Source organism: Heterodontus francisci, chromosome 15 (assembly GCF_036365525.1).
Source record: "Heterodontus francisci isolate sHetFra1 chromosome 15, sHetFra1.hap1, whole genome shotgun sequence".
In the NCBI taxonomy this organism is placed as follows: domain Eukaryota; kingdom Metazoa; phylum Chordata; class Chondrichthyes; order Heterodontiformes; family Heterodontidae; genus Heterodontus; species Heterodontus francisci.
The window spans coordinates 23,791,243-23,810,991 of NC_090385.1; the positions used below are offsets into that span (position 1 = coordinate 23,791,243).

The 19,749-nt window shown below is 44.1% G+C and overlaps 1 protein-coding gene and 1 long non-coding RNA gene across 3 annotated transcripts in view; one reads left to right on the forward strand and one right to left on the reverse strand.

The window, feature by feature from the left end:
• LOC137377538 (uncharacterized) overlaps window positions 1-19,749 on the forward strand; it is an 81,671-nt gene that overhangs the window by 22,540 nt on the left and 39,382 nt on the right. The gene's annotated exons all lie outside the window — the stretch shown is intronic.
• LOC137377536 (tumor necrosis factor ligand superfamily member 13B-like) overlaps window positions 1-19,749 on the reverse strand; it is a 31,971-nt gene that overhangs the window by 9,840 nt on the left and 2,382 nt on the right. Inside the window, exons 2-5 of one of the 2 annotated variants that reach the window (XM_068047233.1) lie at window positions 19,603-19,738; window positions 11,731-11,787; window positions 8,763-8,875; window positions 5,374-5,524 (exon numbers count right to left, since the gene is read on the reverse strand). In XM_068047233.1, the coding sequence (XP_067903334.1) occupies window positions 5,374-5,524; window positions 8,763-8,875; window positions 11,731-11,787; window positions 19,603-19,738 (457 nt within the window). Of the gene's footprint in view, window positions 1-5,373; window positions 5,525-8,762; window positions 8,879-11,730; window positions 11,788-19,602; window positions 19,739-19,749 lie in introns of both variants that reach the window. The other variant, XM_068047232.1, reaches the window with a different exon arrangement.

Sequence of the window (19,749 nt, forward strand, 5' to 3'; positions counted from 1 at the left end):
CTATCCCCGAAATGCTCCCGCACTGACACTTCTACCACTTGTCCGGCTTCATTCCCTGGGATTAGGTCCAGTACTGCCCCTTCTCTTGGACGGTTTTCTACGTGCTGGCTCAAAAAGCTCTCCTGTATGCATTTTAAGAATTCCACCCCCTTTAAGCCTTTTGCACTAAGACTATCCCAGTTGATATTAGGTAAGTTGAAATCCCCTACTATTATTACCCCATTATTTTTACACCGCTCTGAGATTTGCCTACATATCTGCTCCTCTATCTCTCCCTGACTGTTTGGAGGCCTGTAGTACACTCCCAGCCAAGTGATTGCCCCCTTTTTGTTTTTAAGTTCTACCCATATGGCCTCATTTGAGGAACCTTCTAAGATAGTGCCGGAAGACTGGAGGATTGCAAATGTTGTCCCCTTGTTCAAGAAGGGGAGTAGAGACAGCCCTGGTAATTATAGACCTGTGAGCCTTACTTCGGTTGTGGGTAAAATGTTGGAAAAGGTTATAAGAGACAGGATTTATAATCATCTTGAAAAGAATAAGTACATTAGAGATAGTCAGCACGGTTTTGTGACGGGTAGGTCGTGCCTCACAAACCTTATTGAGTTTTTCGAGAAGGTGACCAAACAGGTGGATGAGGGTAAAGCAGTGGATGTGGTGTATATGGATTTCAGTAAGGCGTTTGATAAGGTTCCCTACAGTAGGCTATTGCAGAAAATACGCAAGTATGGGGTTGAAGGTGATTTAGAGCTTTGGATCAGAAATTGGCTAGCTGAAAGAAGACAGAGGGTGGTGGTTGATGGCAAATGTTCATCCTGGAGTTTAGTTACTAGTGGTGTACCGCAAGGATCTGTTTTGGGGCCACTGCTGTTTGTCATTTTTATAAATGACCTGGAAGAGGGTGTAGAAGGGTGGGTTAGTAAATTTGCAGATGACACTAAGGTCGGTGGAGTTGTGGATAGTGCCGAAGGATGTTGTCGGATACAGAGAGACATAGATAGGCTGCAGAGCTGGGCTGAGAGATGGCAAATGGAGTTTAATGCGGAAAAGTGTGAGGTGATTCACTTTGGAAGGAGTAACAGGAATGCAGAGTACTGGGCTAATGGGAGGATTCTTGGTACTGTAGATGAACAGAGAGATCTTGGTGTCCAGGTGCATAAATCCCTGAAGGTTGCTAACCAGGTTAATAGGGCTGTTAAGAAGGCATATGGTGTGTTAGCTTTTATTAGTAGGGGGGTCGAGTTTCGGAGCCACGAGGTCATGCTGCAGCTGTACAAAACTCTGGTGAGACCGCACCTGGAGTACTGCGTGCAGTTCTGGTCACCGCATTATAGGAAGGATGTGGAAGCTATGGAAAGGGTGCAGAGGAGATTTACTAGGATGTTGCCTGGTATGGAGGGAAGGTCTTACGAGGAAAGGCTGAGGGACTTGAGGTTGTTTTCGTTGGAGAGAAGGAGGAGGAGAGGTGACTTAATAGAGACATATAAGATAATCAGAGGGTTAGATAGGGTGGATAGTGAGCGTCTTTTTCCTCGGATGGTGATGGCAAACACGAGGGGACATAGCTTCAAGTTGAGGGGTGATAGATATCGGACAGATGTGAGAGGTAGTTTCTTTACACAGAGAGTAGTAAGGGCGTGGAACGCCCTGCCTGCAGCAGTAGTAGATTCGCCAACTTTAAGGGCATTTAAGTGGACATTGGATAGACACATGGATGAAAATGGAATAGTGTAGGTCAGATGGTTTCACAGGTCGGCGCAACATCGAGGGCCGAAGGGCCTGTACTGCGCTGTAATGTTCTAAATATCATCCCTCCTTACTGCAGTAATTGACTCCTTGATCAACAGTGCAATGCCTCCTCCTCTTTTATCCCCTCCCCTGTCACCCCTGAAGATTCTATACCCTGGAATATTGAGTTGCCAGTCCTGCCCCTCCCTCAACCATGTCTCTGTGATAGCAATAATATCATAATGCCATGTGCTAATCAATGCCCTCAGTTCATCTGCCTTACTAGTAAGACTGCTTGCATTAAAATAGATGCAGTCCAGCCTTGCATTTTGCACTTGTGCCTCAACAGATCTATATTTGCTCTTCCTTCCAGACTGACTCAGTTTCTCTTCTATATTTGACTGTGCATCACCCCCTACTGTACCTCCACTCTGTATCCCATCCCCTGCCAAATTAGTTTAAACTCCCCCCAACAGCACTAGCAAACCTCCCAGCAAGGATGTTGATCCCCTTCCGGTTCAGGTGCAACCCGTCCAACTTGTACAGGTCCCACTTTCTCCAGAAACAGACCCAGTGATCCATGAAACTAAAGCCCTCCCTCCTGCACCATCTCCTCAGCCATACGTTCATCTGCTCTATCCTCCTATTCCTATACTCACTAGCACGTGGCACCGGGAGTAATCCAGAGATTATGACCTTTGAGGTCCTGCTTTTTAATCTGCTACCTAGCTCCCTAAATTCTTGTTGCAGGACCTCATCCCTCTTTCTACATATGTCGTTGGTACCAATGTGTACTACGACCTTTGACTGTTCACCCTCCCCCTTCAGAATGTTTGTATTGCTGAAGGTACTTTTCTTTACTTCCAAGCCAGGAAGTATTTGCTTCAAGATTGAATCTCTCTTGACTGATTGTATTTTCTGGAATTCGCCGGTGTTTGATGCCTGCTGCAGCCGAAGTATTTGAATGCCTATTAAGAACAGACAATTTCATCAAATCCACATGAAGCCTTCAAGTAGCCTTTGATTATTTTCATATTAGAATATCTCATCCATCAGGAATGGAACTCACAAAGACTTATTTATTTATTCTTAAGAAACAGCTAATTTTTAAAAATACCACTTTTAAAACCGGTTAACTACTGTTACTGTGTGATCTGCTGAGTTATTTCTAACATTTTCTGTTTTTACTTGTCCATCAATCTCCTTTACTATGATATAAATAGAGTGATGGAAGATGCCATCAATAGTACCATCCACGTAATTATCAATAACCTGCTTGCTAACTTTTAGTTCAAGTTCTGCCAGAGCCATTTTGTTCCAGACCTCATCAGAGCTTTGATCCAGACAGGGATTCACGACTGAATGCCCGAGGAAAGGTGGTGAGAAGCTCCCCTCAACATCAAGGCAGCATTCAAACAAGAATTGTATTAAGGAATCCAAGCAAAACTGAGGTCAATAAAGAAGAGCATCCAGTAGCTGGAGTCATACTTGATATAAAGAAAATAGTTGCGGTTGTTAGAAGCCAATCGACACTGCCACAGGATATTGCTGCAGTAGTTTCTTCAACTGTTTCTTCAATGATCATCCATCTGTCTTAAGGTCATGAGTGGGGCTGCTCATTGATGATTCTATAGTGTTCAGCTGCATTCACAATTTGTCCAAAAATAAAGAAGTGCATGTCAGACTACAGCAGGGACCTGGATAATATCCAGTTGGGTTGACAAGTGGCAGGTAAAGGTAACATTAATGTCACATAAATGTCTTCCCCAATCTTCAGTGGCACTACCATCAACATCCTGAGGGTCACCAATCACATCGACAATGTGGCTATAAGAGCAGGGCAGTGACAGGGTACTCAGCGAAGTGGTTCCACAGCCAACAGATCAGAGCCTCCCTCACAGGCACCTACGAAGCTCCAGTCAGGAGTGTGGTGGAACATTGACCACTCACTTGGATGAGAACAGCTGCAAGAACAAGGGGCTCTATTTCGCCACGGAGGCAGGAAACAGGAACTGTTTTTTTTCGGGTCAGAAACCAGAAATCCAGGATGGGGGTGCGGGGAGGCGGGTGGGGGGGGAAGGGGTAGTGGTTAGTGGTGGAACTGATTAAAGTTAAGATTTTCAATTGGCTGAGCCCTTAATTGGCATAGAGACGGGCTTCCTGTCCAATTAAGGGCGGGAGAGTGGGGTCTCGAAGCTGGAGGGACAATTAGAGTGCTTCCAGCTTCAGAGAAGCACCCAGCTGCAGTACAAAGTAAGTAACTCAACAAGAAGGTGCCCTCTCAGTCACTTACTAAAAAATTTAATAAAAACACAGAAAAAGCAGCTGGGCCACCACTATGGGGGCAGGAGGAACACCTCTATAGGGTGGTCTTTGGCTGTATACCCACCCAGGCAGGTAGGGTGGGCCTATAGGCCTATTTGGAGTGCTGGCATCCCAGCCTGCTACTGGGTGCCTGCCTCCAGGCAATTGATTTGCCCCCCCCCCTCCCTCACATCGGAAAACTGGAGGCTGACTGGAAAATCTCAGTTGGCCTCCTAAACTTACCTTTAACAAGGTCTTAATGAGCCTAATTTCCTGCCTGCTTCATGGGGACAGGTGGTCTTCCTGGGCCCTGAACTTGCCTCCCTCAAAATGGCTGGCACCGGGAAGCCAGCATCAGTGTCCTGCTACTGACATGCTGGCCGGCCAGCGCCAGTGTTTTATGGGTACCCCTGTCTTCGGGGGACCTGAAAATTCAGCTCAAGATGTTTGACAACTTCCAGGACAGAGCAGTCCCCTTGTTTGGTGTCATTGTCATTGAACTGAATATCCACACCCTCACTATTGGTGCACTTTGGCTACCTATCTGCAAGATATGCTGTAGCATTTATCAAGCTTACTATAACAAGCATCTACCAGGTCTTTGACTTCTACCACCAAGAGCAGCAAGATTGTGGGACCACCATCACCTCCAAGTCACACACCATCCTGACTTATCCATATACTACCATTGCTTAATTATTGCCTGCTAAAAATGCTGGAATTCCCTGCCTAACACACTCATGGGAGCACTGTCATCACAGGGACTGCAAAATTTCAAAAAGAAAGTCCACCACCACCTTCTCTGTGCAGCTAGGGATGGGTAGTAAATGCAGCCTTGACAGCACCATTTACATCCCAAGAGCAAATAATAAAGAAATAGGGCAACCACTTATGCACTAGTTTTGCACAAGCAGTTAGGACCAAGTTAGGTTTGAGACGTCGTTCTTCTGGCTGAGACATTTGCTAATGGAAAAAAATATATTGATGGCCTATGAGGATGCCAGAGAAGTCAAGTGACCAGTGGCAGAATATAAGTGTTGTCAATGGATTCCATTTTGCTTTACTTGCCATCAGACGCACTGAGGAAATTTGATCCCGAGATGGATTTTAGTGTCTTTAGTAGCACTGCCACTGTTGCATTTGCAATTCAGGGCTGCAACCAAAGGTGCTGTTGTCATTGGAGGCAACTGTGTGAAATAAAGGGGGCGTTAATCAGTTTTTCATTTCCTACTGTGGCTAGTGTATGGCTTACTCAGTCATGTGTTTTTTAACTCTACATTCCAGAAAGTAAATATTAAGCTTTTATGGATATATGGTATATATTGTGTATGGCCCTGGTCTTACCAGCAGTGAAACAGGTATTACTGGCCATGTTGTTTGGCATGTTTTGAATGCAGCGAAATATCGTCATTATGCGTCGTTCATTCCCAACCACATTAGACTTCTTTCTCCGGACTACATGGCCCATGGCCATGCAGTTATCAAAGTACAGAACCTGTAAAATGAACAATCGTTACAAAATAGAATCAAGAAACGACAAGTGCATTGCTAGATTGAAGTAACAACTTTGGGATTTTCATGTGTGGGTGGCATTAGAACATGCTAAATACAGAGTCATATGTGTTTATTTACAGACATGAGCTATCACTGTCGTCAGAGATGATCACAGTTGCAACTATGCTGTGGCATATTGGAAAATTAAACAGTTTGATTTTAAAAAATCTCCTATGGAATTGACTGTTAGAAGAATTAGGGGTCATGATTTTTCTAGCTGATAACTGGCAATACTGATGTCCTGTGCATCAAGGCACTGTTTGCTAATTAGATCTGTTGGGATTGTTGCTAATTACAATGGGTGGGATTAGAATTTGTTAATTACAGTCGCTGAGGGTTAGGAATTGCTAATTACAATAAGTATAGCTGTTGTTTGTGAATTACAATTGGAATGGTTGAAAGGTTGCTATCATACTAGTAGTTGGGTTGTTAATTAGAATAAACATGGTTGCAATTTGTAATTAGAGTAAGTGAGGTTAGGGTTTTGTTAATTATTGGAATGAGGATGGGTTACCAATCAAAATAAATGGAGTTGATAGTTGCTAATTTGAGTAGGTGGAGTTGGTGATTAAAGTAGGTAAAAGATCAGGGTTAATTAGAATAGTTGGGGAGTGACATTGATTGGAGTAGGTAGGTTGGGAGTTGTTAATTAAAGTAAGTGGAGCTGGGTTTGCTAATTGAAGACATTATTAATTCAAGGTATTATGCATCCTCATTCAGAGAGTCCATAGTTCTCAAAAAATACAAACCAGTGTCATTACTGCAGCTGTGATATTGTATGTTGTATGGCATTATTATTAAGCTAGACAAATAACATGATTGTGTATGTTTTTGTACACCTTGTGCATCAGAATGGAATCTTTATCACAATTCCCTAATTAAATGTTGTACAGTTCTTGCTGAGGGCAAAGTCGGAATTCACTATCTCAAGTAATTGACACTGTAAAGTATATCTATAATAACCCAATAATGAGAGTTGCTCATAAATGCCATATTATTCACTTTTGTTCTGAATAGGCAGAAATTGTGTGAAGGCATATTTTTCTAGCATTATTTCTTCAAATATACTTTAGAAGAGAATAAACTGTCTATGACATCACTGGAGGAATTGGTATGAAGAAATCACATACACCCACACAAAACTACCTACTGATAACTGTACTTCCTCAAACTGTCAGACTTGTAACTCTTGCACCCTTTGTTAATTATTGTATCTCGACTAATGTTATCTAGCTACCTTATGCAGCTGGCCTCAGTAATTCCTCAAGCTATTTTCATGATAATGTCAGTTCTAGTCACTGAAAAAAGCAGGAATAAGCTTAAATGCATTTAATTAACAATAATCCCTTATTATTTACTTTTTGGCATTCTGATGGCAAAACTGCATTGAGAATGTTGTTATTGAGATCTTTTTAAAAATAACATCCTGAAGAAGGGTTTTCCTTTTTAAAATAATGAATGGGAATTTTAGTTGTAGTTCTTTGCTAACACATTTCCATTATATAAAAGTCACATTTTAAAACCTCCAAAGAAATGTTATAATAAAAATTCTTGTGTCATCATTGCTAATCAGTTTGTCACTTACATTGTAGACCTTTAGCCATTCTTCTACCTTGTTGATTGTTTTTATTTTTTTCTAGATAAATATTATTTGCTTTATTAACTAATCACACTATTCAAACCTTTCACCTAATTTCAATTCCCTCACCACATTTCACCCCAAAGTATTCCACGCAATCACATTCTATCTAAAATAAAATCACTAACGCATGGGCACTATGATAATACCTCACCCATCCCATTTTATGCCTCAAAATAAAATTTATTACATAACCAACACATGAGTGAATCATAAATTTACCTATAAACTTAGCTTTAACAACTTGCCACACCTTACACAAACAGTGCAAAAGCTTTCTCAATAATTTGGACTTAATTTCAATTAAAGCAAACTTGAAGTGATTAAAACTTTAACTATTACCCCAGGCATAGCTCAACTTGGCTTCATTATCTGCTCCAACTTCCCAAGTATACACTCACCTCTACTCTGCTTTCAGGGTGGTAGGTCGACCTCTGTTCTGCTCTCTAGGCAAGGACCTGCCTCTCTCTGTCTCTGAGGAAGGGTTGTTTCTCTCTGTCCATGGGGGCTAGAGCCTACCTCTCTCTTTCCCTCTTAAAGATCCTGTTGCTGTCCCTGGTAAAGGGTTTCCCTCTGCTCTGCTTCCCAGGTATGAAACTGCCTCTGCTCAGCTCCCTGGGCATGGGTCTACTTCTGTTCTGGATTGAGCCAGTTTGCACTGCTAAATGCTGCGTTGACTGTTCAGCAAAATTGAATATGGTACATTCTTTTCCATCTGAAAATGCTTAATAGAGCTGTTTGACCCTGCCATGCTTTTCAAGCTTTGTAGGAAATACATTGTAAAAAGGACATCTTGTGGACTAATACTATTATTGTTTTTCAAAATTGTAGCCTCTACCTCTACACTGTGGTTTGTATTGCTGTGTTTATGTATTATTTAACCTGTAATTCAATTAGTTTTAGCCTGTATGTATTTGTCTGAAAGCTCTACATGTTCTGTCCTCTAAAAGAGACTATCCCACATGATCTCCAGTGTTTGATGCTGTAATTAAGGAGTAATTAATAATCATGGACACACTATCCCAGAGATAGCATGCATAAAATTTCAGATTTCAGATCCTGGTTAGGGGATTGCCAGCTTTGGTTGGATCTATTCCTAGAGGTTTCGTCATATGACCTCCTGTCTCCAAGCATCCCACCCAATCAAACAGCCTATTTTTCCATCTGCAATATTTTTATAACTAATAAACAAAGGTGCTCAAATAAATGAAAAAACACACTTTTTTGTTTCTCTCCGAGTTTGCTCCCAGATTGTTCGCAGTGTCCAGGAGTTTAATGTCTAATTCCTGGAGACTCCGGGACAATCCTAGAGGGTTGGCAACCCTATCTATGCTCTGCTTTTGAAAACATATTTTTCACCATCAGAAAAGTGCTGGGTGAAAGCTCAATTTGGAACACTTCACTGAGGCAGACACAGCTTGCAGTTTGTAACCACATTTATGATTTTGGTACACAGCAAGTAACTAAAAATCTCACATTTCCAATTTGTCCTGTGTTGCCAGTTCTAGAGCTCATTAGTTACTGTTAGGTTGGTGCTTACCTGACTGTACACAGAATAATAGCCTTCTTCTCTCACAACTATTTTATTGGAAGCTGCCTCCAATGCGTCACCCCTCTTTGAAGCCACAATCCAAGGAATAAAGGTTGAATCATCTGCTGATATAACATTGATATGGCAATGAAGAGTGATTCAACAAAGCAAGGACATTATTGCAATTAGGAGGATGTTACAAGCTATTGCAAGGAGATTTACAAAGGCATATTGGCTGAGTTAAATCAACACCAATGTGAACAGCAAACACACAATGAATACATATATATTTTCTAAGAAATTGCATTCACGTTTGTATTGTGGTTTATTGAAACAGTTTGGAGTACTTGATTACAGTAACTGATCTTCTAAAATTTGTATTTCACTCCACTTTAATATTTTTCACCTCATTCTTTAACAATGGATGCATGCATGGAGTGAGAAAACAAGCATATGATCTCTGCCAAACACTGTTACTGGCCAAACAGAGATGAAGAAGACTGTTTGGACGTGTGAGATTGTTTTAGTGCTTGCACGATAAATGCAAAAGAGTAGTAACCTCACATTTCCGACTCCCCCTCCCCACCCCCTATAGTTTGCTGGCACATTTTGGAAAATATAATTAGAACTCACATCCTACTTTCTGATCTGTTGCACTGATACATTAAGGCACTGTGTCACTGGGTGCCTAGTTTGCATAACCAGATCTGGCAGTAAAAAGCAAAATATGTCCTTGAACTTTTATCTGACCACAATGTTAATTGAAAGTAAAAAGTGTAAGTAAAAGGTAACTGTCAGTACAGGATGATTGGGAAACAGCTTTGCCTGATTAGCACTGGGGATCAAAGAGTATTAATTGCAGAGCATTCTTGTGAGCTGAATTTGGTGGGTAGAGTCCATATCATAAATATGCCTAACTGACAATGAAGTTTAGAAATGTCAGTCACAGAGAATGTGTTAATAATTTTAAACCACTGCTTTATTGGGCAGTGTGATGGAGTGCCAATTGATAGTGTCATCAAGGGCAGGGATGTATGTTCATAACCCTATCTTTTACAACTTGTGTTGTTGATCTTAAACATTGGTATGGAGAGAGGCTGATCAATTTCTTTTTTTTTTAAAAACTGGCTAAAGTTGAGTGGTTGTGGGAGGAGGAAAGTGAAACGAATTGATAAGACTATGATGTGATTGGGAGGAATTGCTTTCACTTTTTAAAGTATGGTCTCTGGGGATCTTCAACTGAAGGAAATGCTCGGCTGGTATTTTCCATTATAACAACACTTGGCATTTGGAAGACTATGCTATTAAAAGACTCCATGCTTTGCAATCCCTCCCTAAACATGTCTGCCTCTCCACACCCCTCTACCCAGGTAAGAGGCTCCTTAAAACTCTGTAGCCAAGTTTTTTGTCACCTTTCTAATCTCCCCTTTGTCATAACATCCATTTTTAAAAAATTATTTCTCTGTGGAGTGGCTTGGGGCATTTTCCCACATGAAATGTGCTTCATAAACACAAGTTGTGTTGATTGCACTTTGCCACTGAAATAAAAGACAACCTCAAGGTTCTATCTCCTATATCAAATTATATTGTTTTATATCAAGCTTGATCAATGTGAGGTGAGACCCCTGAGAGGAGAGGAAAATAAGTTAGTAGCAAACAAGCAGAAACTGACAGAGATACTTAACAATTACCTCACATCAATATTTATAGAAGAGAATGATATTGGGGAGGAAGTAAAGCCTGAAATATAGAAAAAAGGTGAGATATTATTATCAGCTTGGGCTGATAAGTGGCAAGTAACATTCACAGGACATCTCTGCAGGAGTTCCTCAGGGTAGTGTCCTAGGCCCAACCATCTTCAAGTGCTTCATCAATGACCTTCCCTCCATCATAAGGTCAGAAGTGGGGATGTTCACTGATGACTGCAAAATGTTCAGCACCATTCGCAACTCCTCAGTTACTGAAGCAACCTGTGTCCAGATGCAGCAAGATCCGGACAACATCCAGCACTGGGCGGATAAGTGGCAAGTAACATCCTCACCACACAAATACCACCATCTCAAACAAGAGAAAATCTAACCATCTCCCCTTGAATGTCCAATGCCAGTACCATCGCTGAATCCCCCACTATCAACATCCTGGGTGTTATCATTGACCAGAAACTGAACTGAACCAGCCACATAAATGCTGTGGTTGCAAAAGCAGGTCAGAGGCTAGGAATTATGCAGCGAGTAACTCACCTCCTGACTCCTCAAAGCCTGTCCACCATCTACAAGGCACAAGTCAGGAGTGTGATGGAATACTCTCCACTTGCCCGGATGGGTGTAGCTCCAACAACATTCAACAAGCTTGACACCATCCAGGACAAAGCAGCCCGCTTGATTGGCACCCCATCTACAAACATTCACTCCCTCCACCACCAATGCACAGTGGCAGCAGTGTGTACCACCTACAAGATGCACTGCAGCAACTCACCAAGGCTCCTTCGACAATACCTTCCAACCCTGCAAACTCTACCACCTAGAAGGACAAGGGCAACAGATGCATGGGAACACCACCACCTGCAAGTTCCCCTCCAAGTTGCAAGCCATCCTGACTTGGAACTATATTGCCATTCCTTCACTGTCGCTGAGTCAAAATCCTGGAACTCCCTAACAGCACTGTGGGTGTACCTACCTCACATGGACTGCAGCGGTTAAAGAAGGTAGCTTACTTCCACCTTCTCAAGGGCAATTAGGGATGGGCAATAAATGCTGGCCTAGCCAGCGACACCCACATCCCACGAACAAGTAAAATAAATTAAATGGGACGTATTAGAGAAATGAATTGAGCTAAAGAAGCTCAAAGTGCCAGGACTTGATAGATTATATCCAAGGCTCCTAGAGGAAATGGGGCAAGAAATAGCAGAGGGCCTAGAAATTATATTTCAGGATTTTACATAGTATTTACAGCACAGAAAAAGGCCCTGTTGAATTACCTTGCAGAATTATGCTTCTCTCAGCATTAGGAATCAGTTGGAGGAATGATAGCTGTTCTACAAAGAAGAGATATTGGTTGGTTAATTTTCCATTAGTTGCAATTTATTATCACACTCTTCACTGATAAATGATTAACATGAATGCCTTGAATTAAATTATGGGTTGTGGTTCTCCTTTTTGATGCTCACAATAATGTAATGCAACCTTGATCCAACCATTCCATGCCCATAAAACTTGGAACCAAAATGTCATAGTCATACAGCACAGAAACAGGCCCTTCGTGTCTGTGCCGGCCATCAACCACCCATTTTATACCAATCCTACATTAATCCCATATTCCCCACCACATCCCCACAATTCTCCCACCACCTACCTACACTAGGGGCAATTTACAATGGCCAATTTACCTATCAAGTCTTTGGCTGTGGGAGGAAACCAGAGAACCCAGCAGAAACCCACACGGTCACAGGAAGAACTTGCAAACTCCACACAGGCAGTACCCAGAATCGAACCCGGGTCGCTGGAGCTGTGAGGCTGCGGTGCTAGCCACTGCACGACTGTGCCGCCCAATATGGTTTTAATAAAGTTTCCTCCTTGGTTACAATCTACCAAGGATTGTCAAGACCTTCAAGCAACTCCTTCAAGCATTGACACAAATACAATCATGACCCAAGCAAGAGCTATTTTTCATTATTGTGTTGTCACCATGCCTTCCAGCAAAAGAAGCTGTCTCTTTCTATCCCCTCTTCTTCCACAATGGAATCTGGTCTCTCCCCTCAAGACCTTAGCTCACATAAACAACTCCCATTACATATACAATGTATAGCTAGATTGTGTGTCACATTAGTGTGCTGGAGTGCACACAGGTATGTGAGTGGAGAAAGAATACCTAGAAAAAGGATAATAATAGCACTTAGCTCCAGCTATACCCTGGACCACATCTACATTGTTCATAGCCTAGGCAACAGGATGTTCAGCATAATAATAAAAGCAAAATACTGCGGATGCTGGAAATCTGAAATAAAAACAAGAAATGCTGGAACCACTCAGCAGGTCTGGCAGCATCTGTGGAAAGAGAAGCAGAGTTAACGTTTCGGGTCAGTGACCCTTCTTCGGATGTTCAGCATGGCTTTTTCGAAGGAACTTAATTCCTTAAAATTCCTTTTCAAATTTGTTCCCATCTGTCTTGCATTACCTTGGAGGTGAAATTGGCCACAGCCAGTACTGCAAAATGGACTGATTGAATCGACAGCCCGATTTACACTGCATCCGATTTTATTTTGCAGTTAAGCCAATAGAAATGAAAATCAGTAAGGGTTGCTAATTCACCATTAGCCTGATTTGCGTTTCTGAGCAGAGAAATAGAGCTGGATATTAACTTGGAAGTAGGGAGGGAGCAGGGATGGGGTGGAATTGCTTTGAGGTTGGGAAACAGGTTTCCTGAAGGTCCTTCTGAATTTAACAAATGGATCTGATCATCACTTTTTATCTCTGTTTCCCAGCTGCAGCCAGCCAGAATGAGAGGGACTGGCTGGCCATCAGACAGGCAGACATTTGGCACCAAACTGCAGCTGGGGAGTAGAGAGGAGGGAGACAGGAATCGGAAAGGTTAGGGTTGGGCGGTGGGGCATGAAAGGAGGTTAGAGCAAAGATTGGGGTCCAGGTCCAGAATGAGATCGGAAGCCAGAAGGGTGATCGGAGGCCTGGGCATAGATCGGGGGCTGGAGTTGAGGGTGATCGGAGGCCTTGAGGAGGACGTTGGAAGGGCCGGCGGAGGGCGTGTAGGGAGATCAAAAGAAGGGTTGGGGGTTGGCCGATCATGATGGGTTGGTGAAGCAGGTAAATTGGATTCAGCAGATAAGTGGAAAGGCACTTTTACCTCCTGGACCTGGAAGTCCTCGCCCCTCCTATAGCTGCCGGCTTTCCCAAGGCCTGGAAAACTTGCCCAGCCAGGATTAAGTTTAAAATGGTGGTTAAATATGAGGCATGCATCCTTATTTAAATTGCCAACCTACCCCCTGGGAGTGGGGTTGCTGCCCCCATCCTACCTCTGTTAAAATGGAAGTGGGGGGGGGGTTGGGGTTGGGATTCAGGTTTTTTACATTTTAGCATCCCACCCAACCTAAATCCACTTGTTTTTGAGGTTAAAATGTTCCCCATTGTGTTGAGATGTCTGAAGAGCACCTAACGTGAGATTTGAGTGTCGATTCTATACCTCAGCTTGCTTGTAAATAGATATGCATGCATCACCAAGCTATCTTTTGTTGTAAGTTTGCTTTGTGGGCTTACTTTCCAGCTGCAGGTATGACTAGTTACAGTTGTAAGAAAGTATGGCCTACTCCATTTTCGGCACATATATGAAATTTGAAAGAGTTAAGAAAGAACATGATAGATGTAGCATCTTTCACAACCTCAGGACATCCCATTCCTTACATGAGAGCAGACACTGAGTGCTAGCAGTCTATTTCCCATGGGGGGACACAACACGGAACCTATCCTAAGAACATAAGAAATAGGAGCAGGAGTAGACCATAGGGCCTCTTGAGCCTGCTTTGCCATTCAATACGATCATGGCTGACCTTCTGCCACTTTCTTGCCTGCATCCCATAATCCCTTGATTCTCTAAGTGATCAAAAATCTAGCTAACCCAGCCTTGAACATATTCAATGATGAAGCATCCCCAACCCTCTGGGGTAGAGAATTCTAAAGATTCCCATTCCTCTGAGGGAAGAAATTTCTCCTTATCTCAGTTCTAAATGATCAACCCCTTAACCCGAGGCTGTGCCTCTGTGTTCTAGATTCCCCAGCTTGGGGAAACAACCTCTCAGTGTCTACCGCGTCAAGTGCCTTCAGAATCTTGTATGTTTCAATGAGATCACCTCTCATTCGTCTAAACTCCAGAGCGAATAGGCCCAATTTACTCAACCTCTGATGATAGGACAGCCCTCTCATCCCAGAAACCAATCTAGTGAACCTCACCTGATAGCTAAAGAAGCACACGTCCCTGCAGGTGTCTCTGAACAAGGACCAGGTACAGGAACTCTAGCTGATTTTTCCTTTTCCCAGTCTGGAGGAAACTGAAGCTAATTTTTAGCTGCTGCTCTCGTTAAGCTCACCATAGACGAACGATCAAACCTCCGACTTTCCTGTATGGCTCAGTAGCACACTATATAGTGCACTTACAAAAACAACAACCTACATGTATACAGCATTTTTAATGTAGTAAAACCTCACAGAAGCATTATCAAATAAAATTTGACACCAAGCCACATAAGGAGATAGTAGGTCAGATGACCAAAAGCTTGTTCAAAGAGGTAGGTTTTAAGGAGTGTCTTAAAGGAGGAAAGTGAGATGGAGAAGTGGAGAAGTTTAGGAAGGAAATTCCAGAGTTTTGGGCCTCGGCAGCTGAAGGCATGGCACCAATGGTGGATAAATTAAAATTGAGGATGCTGAAGAGCCCAGCATTGGAGGAGCATAGATATCTTCAAGGATTATAGTGCTGAAGGAGGTTACAGAGATTGGGAAGGGTGAGGCATTTGAAAACGAGGATGAGAATTTTAAAATCAAGGCATTGCTTAACTGGGAGCCAATGTAGGTCAGCGAACACAGGGATGGTGGGTGAACAGGGTTTAGAGTGAGTTAGGATACAGGCAGCAGAGTTTTGGATAAGCTTAAGTTTTTGCAGATGTGTGGGCTGAGCTAGAAAAAGTTTAAAATTTTGTATTTTACTTGTATTGTTACTGATGATTTTTGAACACTTGGGAAAAATATTTATAACTTTTGTCACAGAACATTCACATTCATTGGGAGGAAACTACATGACAACAGCCCTGGTGTCAACTTGCCTCCTGCCTTGTCATCCTTGGCATCTCGCCCTGAAAACACCAACTGAGATCAGGAATTTATCCTTTGGGAGAAATTGTGGGGCAGTAGGGTTGACCCAAACATTCAATCACTTCATGACACCATGGACTAGATTTTCAATCCGAGGTCTGGAACCTGACAGCAGAATTATTTTTGGGTCCTGACCGCGTATCACATCAGTGACATCGTGGCACAATTTTTAAAGTGAAAGGCCCTGATTGGTCCGGAGGCGAGGTCGGCAGCCAATTAGTGGTGTCGGACCAGGGCTGGAGGCGGGAACTTGTGATGGCAGGTGATTTTGAAAGACAAATGGCAATCATGACAGGGCTTGCTGTTGCCTTTGGAAATGGAGCAGCAGGATGAGCAGAGAGCGAGTGTTGGCCTGGGCAGGCGTCCCCGAGTGGCCCCATACTTCTCTGATGCCTCCCTTGATGCTGTCATGGAGCGGGGGAGCTGTGCTCTTCCCTCCTTCTGGGAGAAAAAATCCTCCCAGCCAGACCAAGAAGGCATGGATAGAGTTGGCTGCAGAGGTCAAGAGCTGGGAGTGATTTGGAGGATGTGGAACCAGTGCTGAAAGCGCTTTAATGATCTACTAAGGTCTGGCAGGATGAGTGGCAGGCGACAGCCAGATGACAGGCCTCTAACTCTGTAGACACCAGCAAGCTGAGCAGACTGAGTGCGCATAGTTCTCCTTAACATTGTCAGATCAAGTAGCCAGTGGCATCACTGAGGCATCATCACCCTGACATATCAAATGCAAATGAGCAGGGGGCATCACTGAGGAAGGCAAAATCTCATGTGAATGTCATGCTGGAATGGGTGGCAGAGGGCAGTCTTCTCATAAATCTCTCTCTCTTCATCCTGTAGAAGAGAGCGTATAATTTTCGAGAAATGTCTCAGACAGGTGATGGTGTGCCGCAGCTCGCCATACTAATCACAATGGAGGAAGGGTGCCATCACGTCAAGCTATGAGCAACGACAAGAAGGTAGGTCGTCCAGAAAGGGTCATTTGATATCTAAATCTACAGGTGAAGGGTATGGAAGTCATTCCCTTCCCATGAGCGCTGTGTCTATACAAACACTGTTATCTATTGGATTGGTTGTGCTGAGGCACCTGCTGAGTAGGCCAAGTTCTCATGACCACCTTCTTGTGTTTCCCACATGGCTAGTTGCTGTGGTGGAGCAAGCTGCACCAGTTCAGTCCTTGTCTGCCTCCTCGACAGGGAAAAATGTCCCTGAGTCAGCACTGTCCCATCATTCTAGTGCACTTTCCACCAGTGCAAACAGACTCACCTCGGTTTGGCCTCAGTCAAGCTTGGAATTGATGTCACTGGGTGAAAATCACCTCACAAGTGAGCAGGACGAGCAGAGTGAGGCAGAGTCAGCTGCTTACAGTCCCCCTTGGAAGACGGAGAAAAGAGAGAGCTATGCTCCGCTGGGAGGAGATGTTGAGCCTCTGGTGTCATACATTTCTCACGGTTTTAAGCACATGAGCTCTTCCATTGAGCAAGTGGTGAACCTCTTGGAGAGCCATATGCAGCATCATTCTGAGTTGATAGAGGAGCAGTGAACTGGCATGCACAAAAAGATTGATGCTCTCTGTAGCATTGACCGCTCAGTGCGGCTGATGCTGCAGAGTTGCATGGAGTGGATGCCAGCTGCATTCCAGCCGATGGCCTCATCCAGCATGCAAGGGCACCATGAAAGGGCTGAGGCAGTTGAAGAGGATGATGAGGGGGCCACCCCTCGGGGGGCACCAGGATCATCCTTTGCATCCTTGGCCCCTCTTGACTGAGGAAGCATCCATGCAGCAAGGCCATGTGACAGAGGCTGTCCCTGCAATGATGCAGGTGTAGCAGCCTGTGGAGGAGCCCCAAAGGACACCTGCACAATGAGGATGGAAGCTATGGACCTCTCAGCTGCAGTGACAAGAGAGCAGGCTGCCTCCACTTTATCCTCAAACACAGGGGGAGCACCCCATAGAAACAGTTGTGAACACAAGGCACCAGATTGTTAGATGCACTTCATGGGTTACTTGGGTGATTTTTTTTGACAATGTGGGGAGGGGTTGGGTAGGTGGTTTAGGTTTCATATGGCGCCAAAATCCATGTTGGGAGAGACTGCTGATGGTGGAGATGTGTGTACTTGCTGGATAATTTTTCTCTCTAATAGAAGGTGAGTGACAGAGTCATCTGTCATAAGGGCTGGGAGCTGCTCAGGTGAAATGTTACTGAATTAGTATGGCCCTAGCATCCCTGCCAGCCTGTCGATCACCATGAGTCCTGGAATGGCCTTGGTGGACTTCCTTCCATGTTTGGGCACCAGCATCCTCTGGACTGCCCCCTTCATCCTCCTCTTCCTCCTTTGTCCTCCTCATCCTTCTCTGAGGAAGTGTGGCATTCTAGCTCCTCTTCATCCAACTCCAGACCTCTATGTATTTCCATGTTGTGCTGCATGAGCAGACAACCACAATACGAAGTACCCTGACGGGCTCGTACTGGAGGGCACCACCAGGGCAAGGCAACGGAAGCGTATCTTCAAGATGCCAATGGTCTATTTAATACAGGTTCATGTTAGCAGGGGGCATTGATTGGAGCACCTATGTGCATCCGTGCCTGAATCCCAGACAAACGTCAGGAGCCATCTCTTCAGGGGATAACCCTTATTCCCCAGCAGCCACCTATGGAGTCTGGAATTTGGCCTGAAGATGTCCAGCACCTAGGACTATCGGAGGATAAAGGAATTATGACAGCTGCCCGGGAACCAAGCGCAGACCTGCAAGATACACTTCCTGTGGTCACAGACCAGCTGGAAATTCATGAGTGGAAGCTTTTTCTGTTCAGAAATCTGGCTGCCTGGCTCTGTCGGTGCCTTGATGGTTACGTTGATACAATCAATGACCTCCTAGACCTGAGAGAATCTATCGATGGCGACAAACCCCCAATACCCTCTGTGCCTGTGCGGGCCCACCTGACTCAAAATGATGAGTCTCCCACCCTCTGGAATAGGGCATCCCTGACCTGCCTGATGGCATGATGAGCTGCCGCCTGTGAAATGTCACTCAGGTCTGCAGCTGATCCCTAGAACGACCGGAATACATAAAAATTCAGCGCTATGGCAACCTTGATGGCATGGGCTCTGCAAGGCCTCAGGTCATTGTGGACAAGAGTACAAACGTCAGAGACCAACTACCTGGATAGGCACAGCCTCCAAGGCATTGGCGCTCTGTCATTTGCAGGTAGGTGACTCTTGGGCAATACACCTGATGTTGTGGGTAGCACCTTCTTCCCCTTGCAGCCCCTTGCTGCGCTCCTCTGGCCTCCTTCTGACCAGGAGGATGCATCTGCTGATCTCCTTCTCGCTACTTTCTCCAATGTCAGAATAGCCTGCTCCCATCTCAACAGTTTTGCCTGCCACTCGTTGGTTCACCAGGGCTTCCTCAACACACCTCCAATGCCCAAGTGATGCCAGCAGCCTCACGTTCCTCTCAAGAATCCAAACACTCATTCCTCACAAAGGCAAGTCTCTCAGCACCAGCAACAGCAACTCTGTGCCACTGAATGAGCAACTGGGTTTAAATATCCCATTCTATACAATTTTTGCACTCTGCAGTCATAAGCACTCATGGCTCCCCTCTGTGTTCTTGACAGCTATGCCCTTATGTGTCCCAGACCCTCCATTTTTCCCATACTTCTCGATTGAAAATTCAAAACTGTTGCTCCCAGACTCCTATTGAGCTCTACAACCAAGCTCAACAACAAATTAATTGGAGGCAAGCGGGTTGCTGGCCCTCAGCCCTCCCTTTGAAAATTGCATCACCTCCCTGAGGCGTTGAGAACCAGTGACGCCTTCCAAATGTTTAATTTTCTGGGCCCACCCGCACTCGAAGTCGAACTCGCCCCACGGCTGATTGAAAATTCAGCCCCCTCATATCATAGCTCCAATATGCTGAAATCCACACCTTTCTTGGGTTTATTTGGAATGTAATTTTATAATCAGTCACTTACTTTGACAGGATCTTACATCTCTCCTTTTCCTTGAAATGTTCCTGAGTTCATAGCTGTTCTCATTCAGTCCAGTTAACTGCTCTTTTATTTGGAATTGGGCATGATTGTTATTTTTCAGACTTTCAGACAGATCTTCCTAAGGAGAAT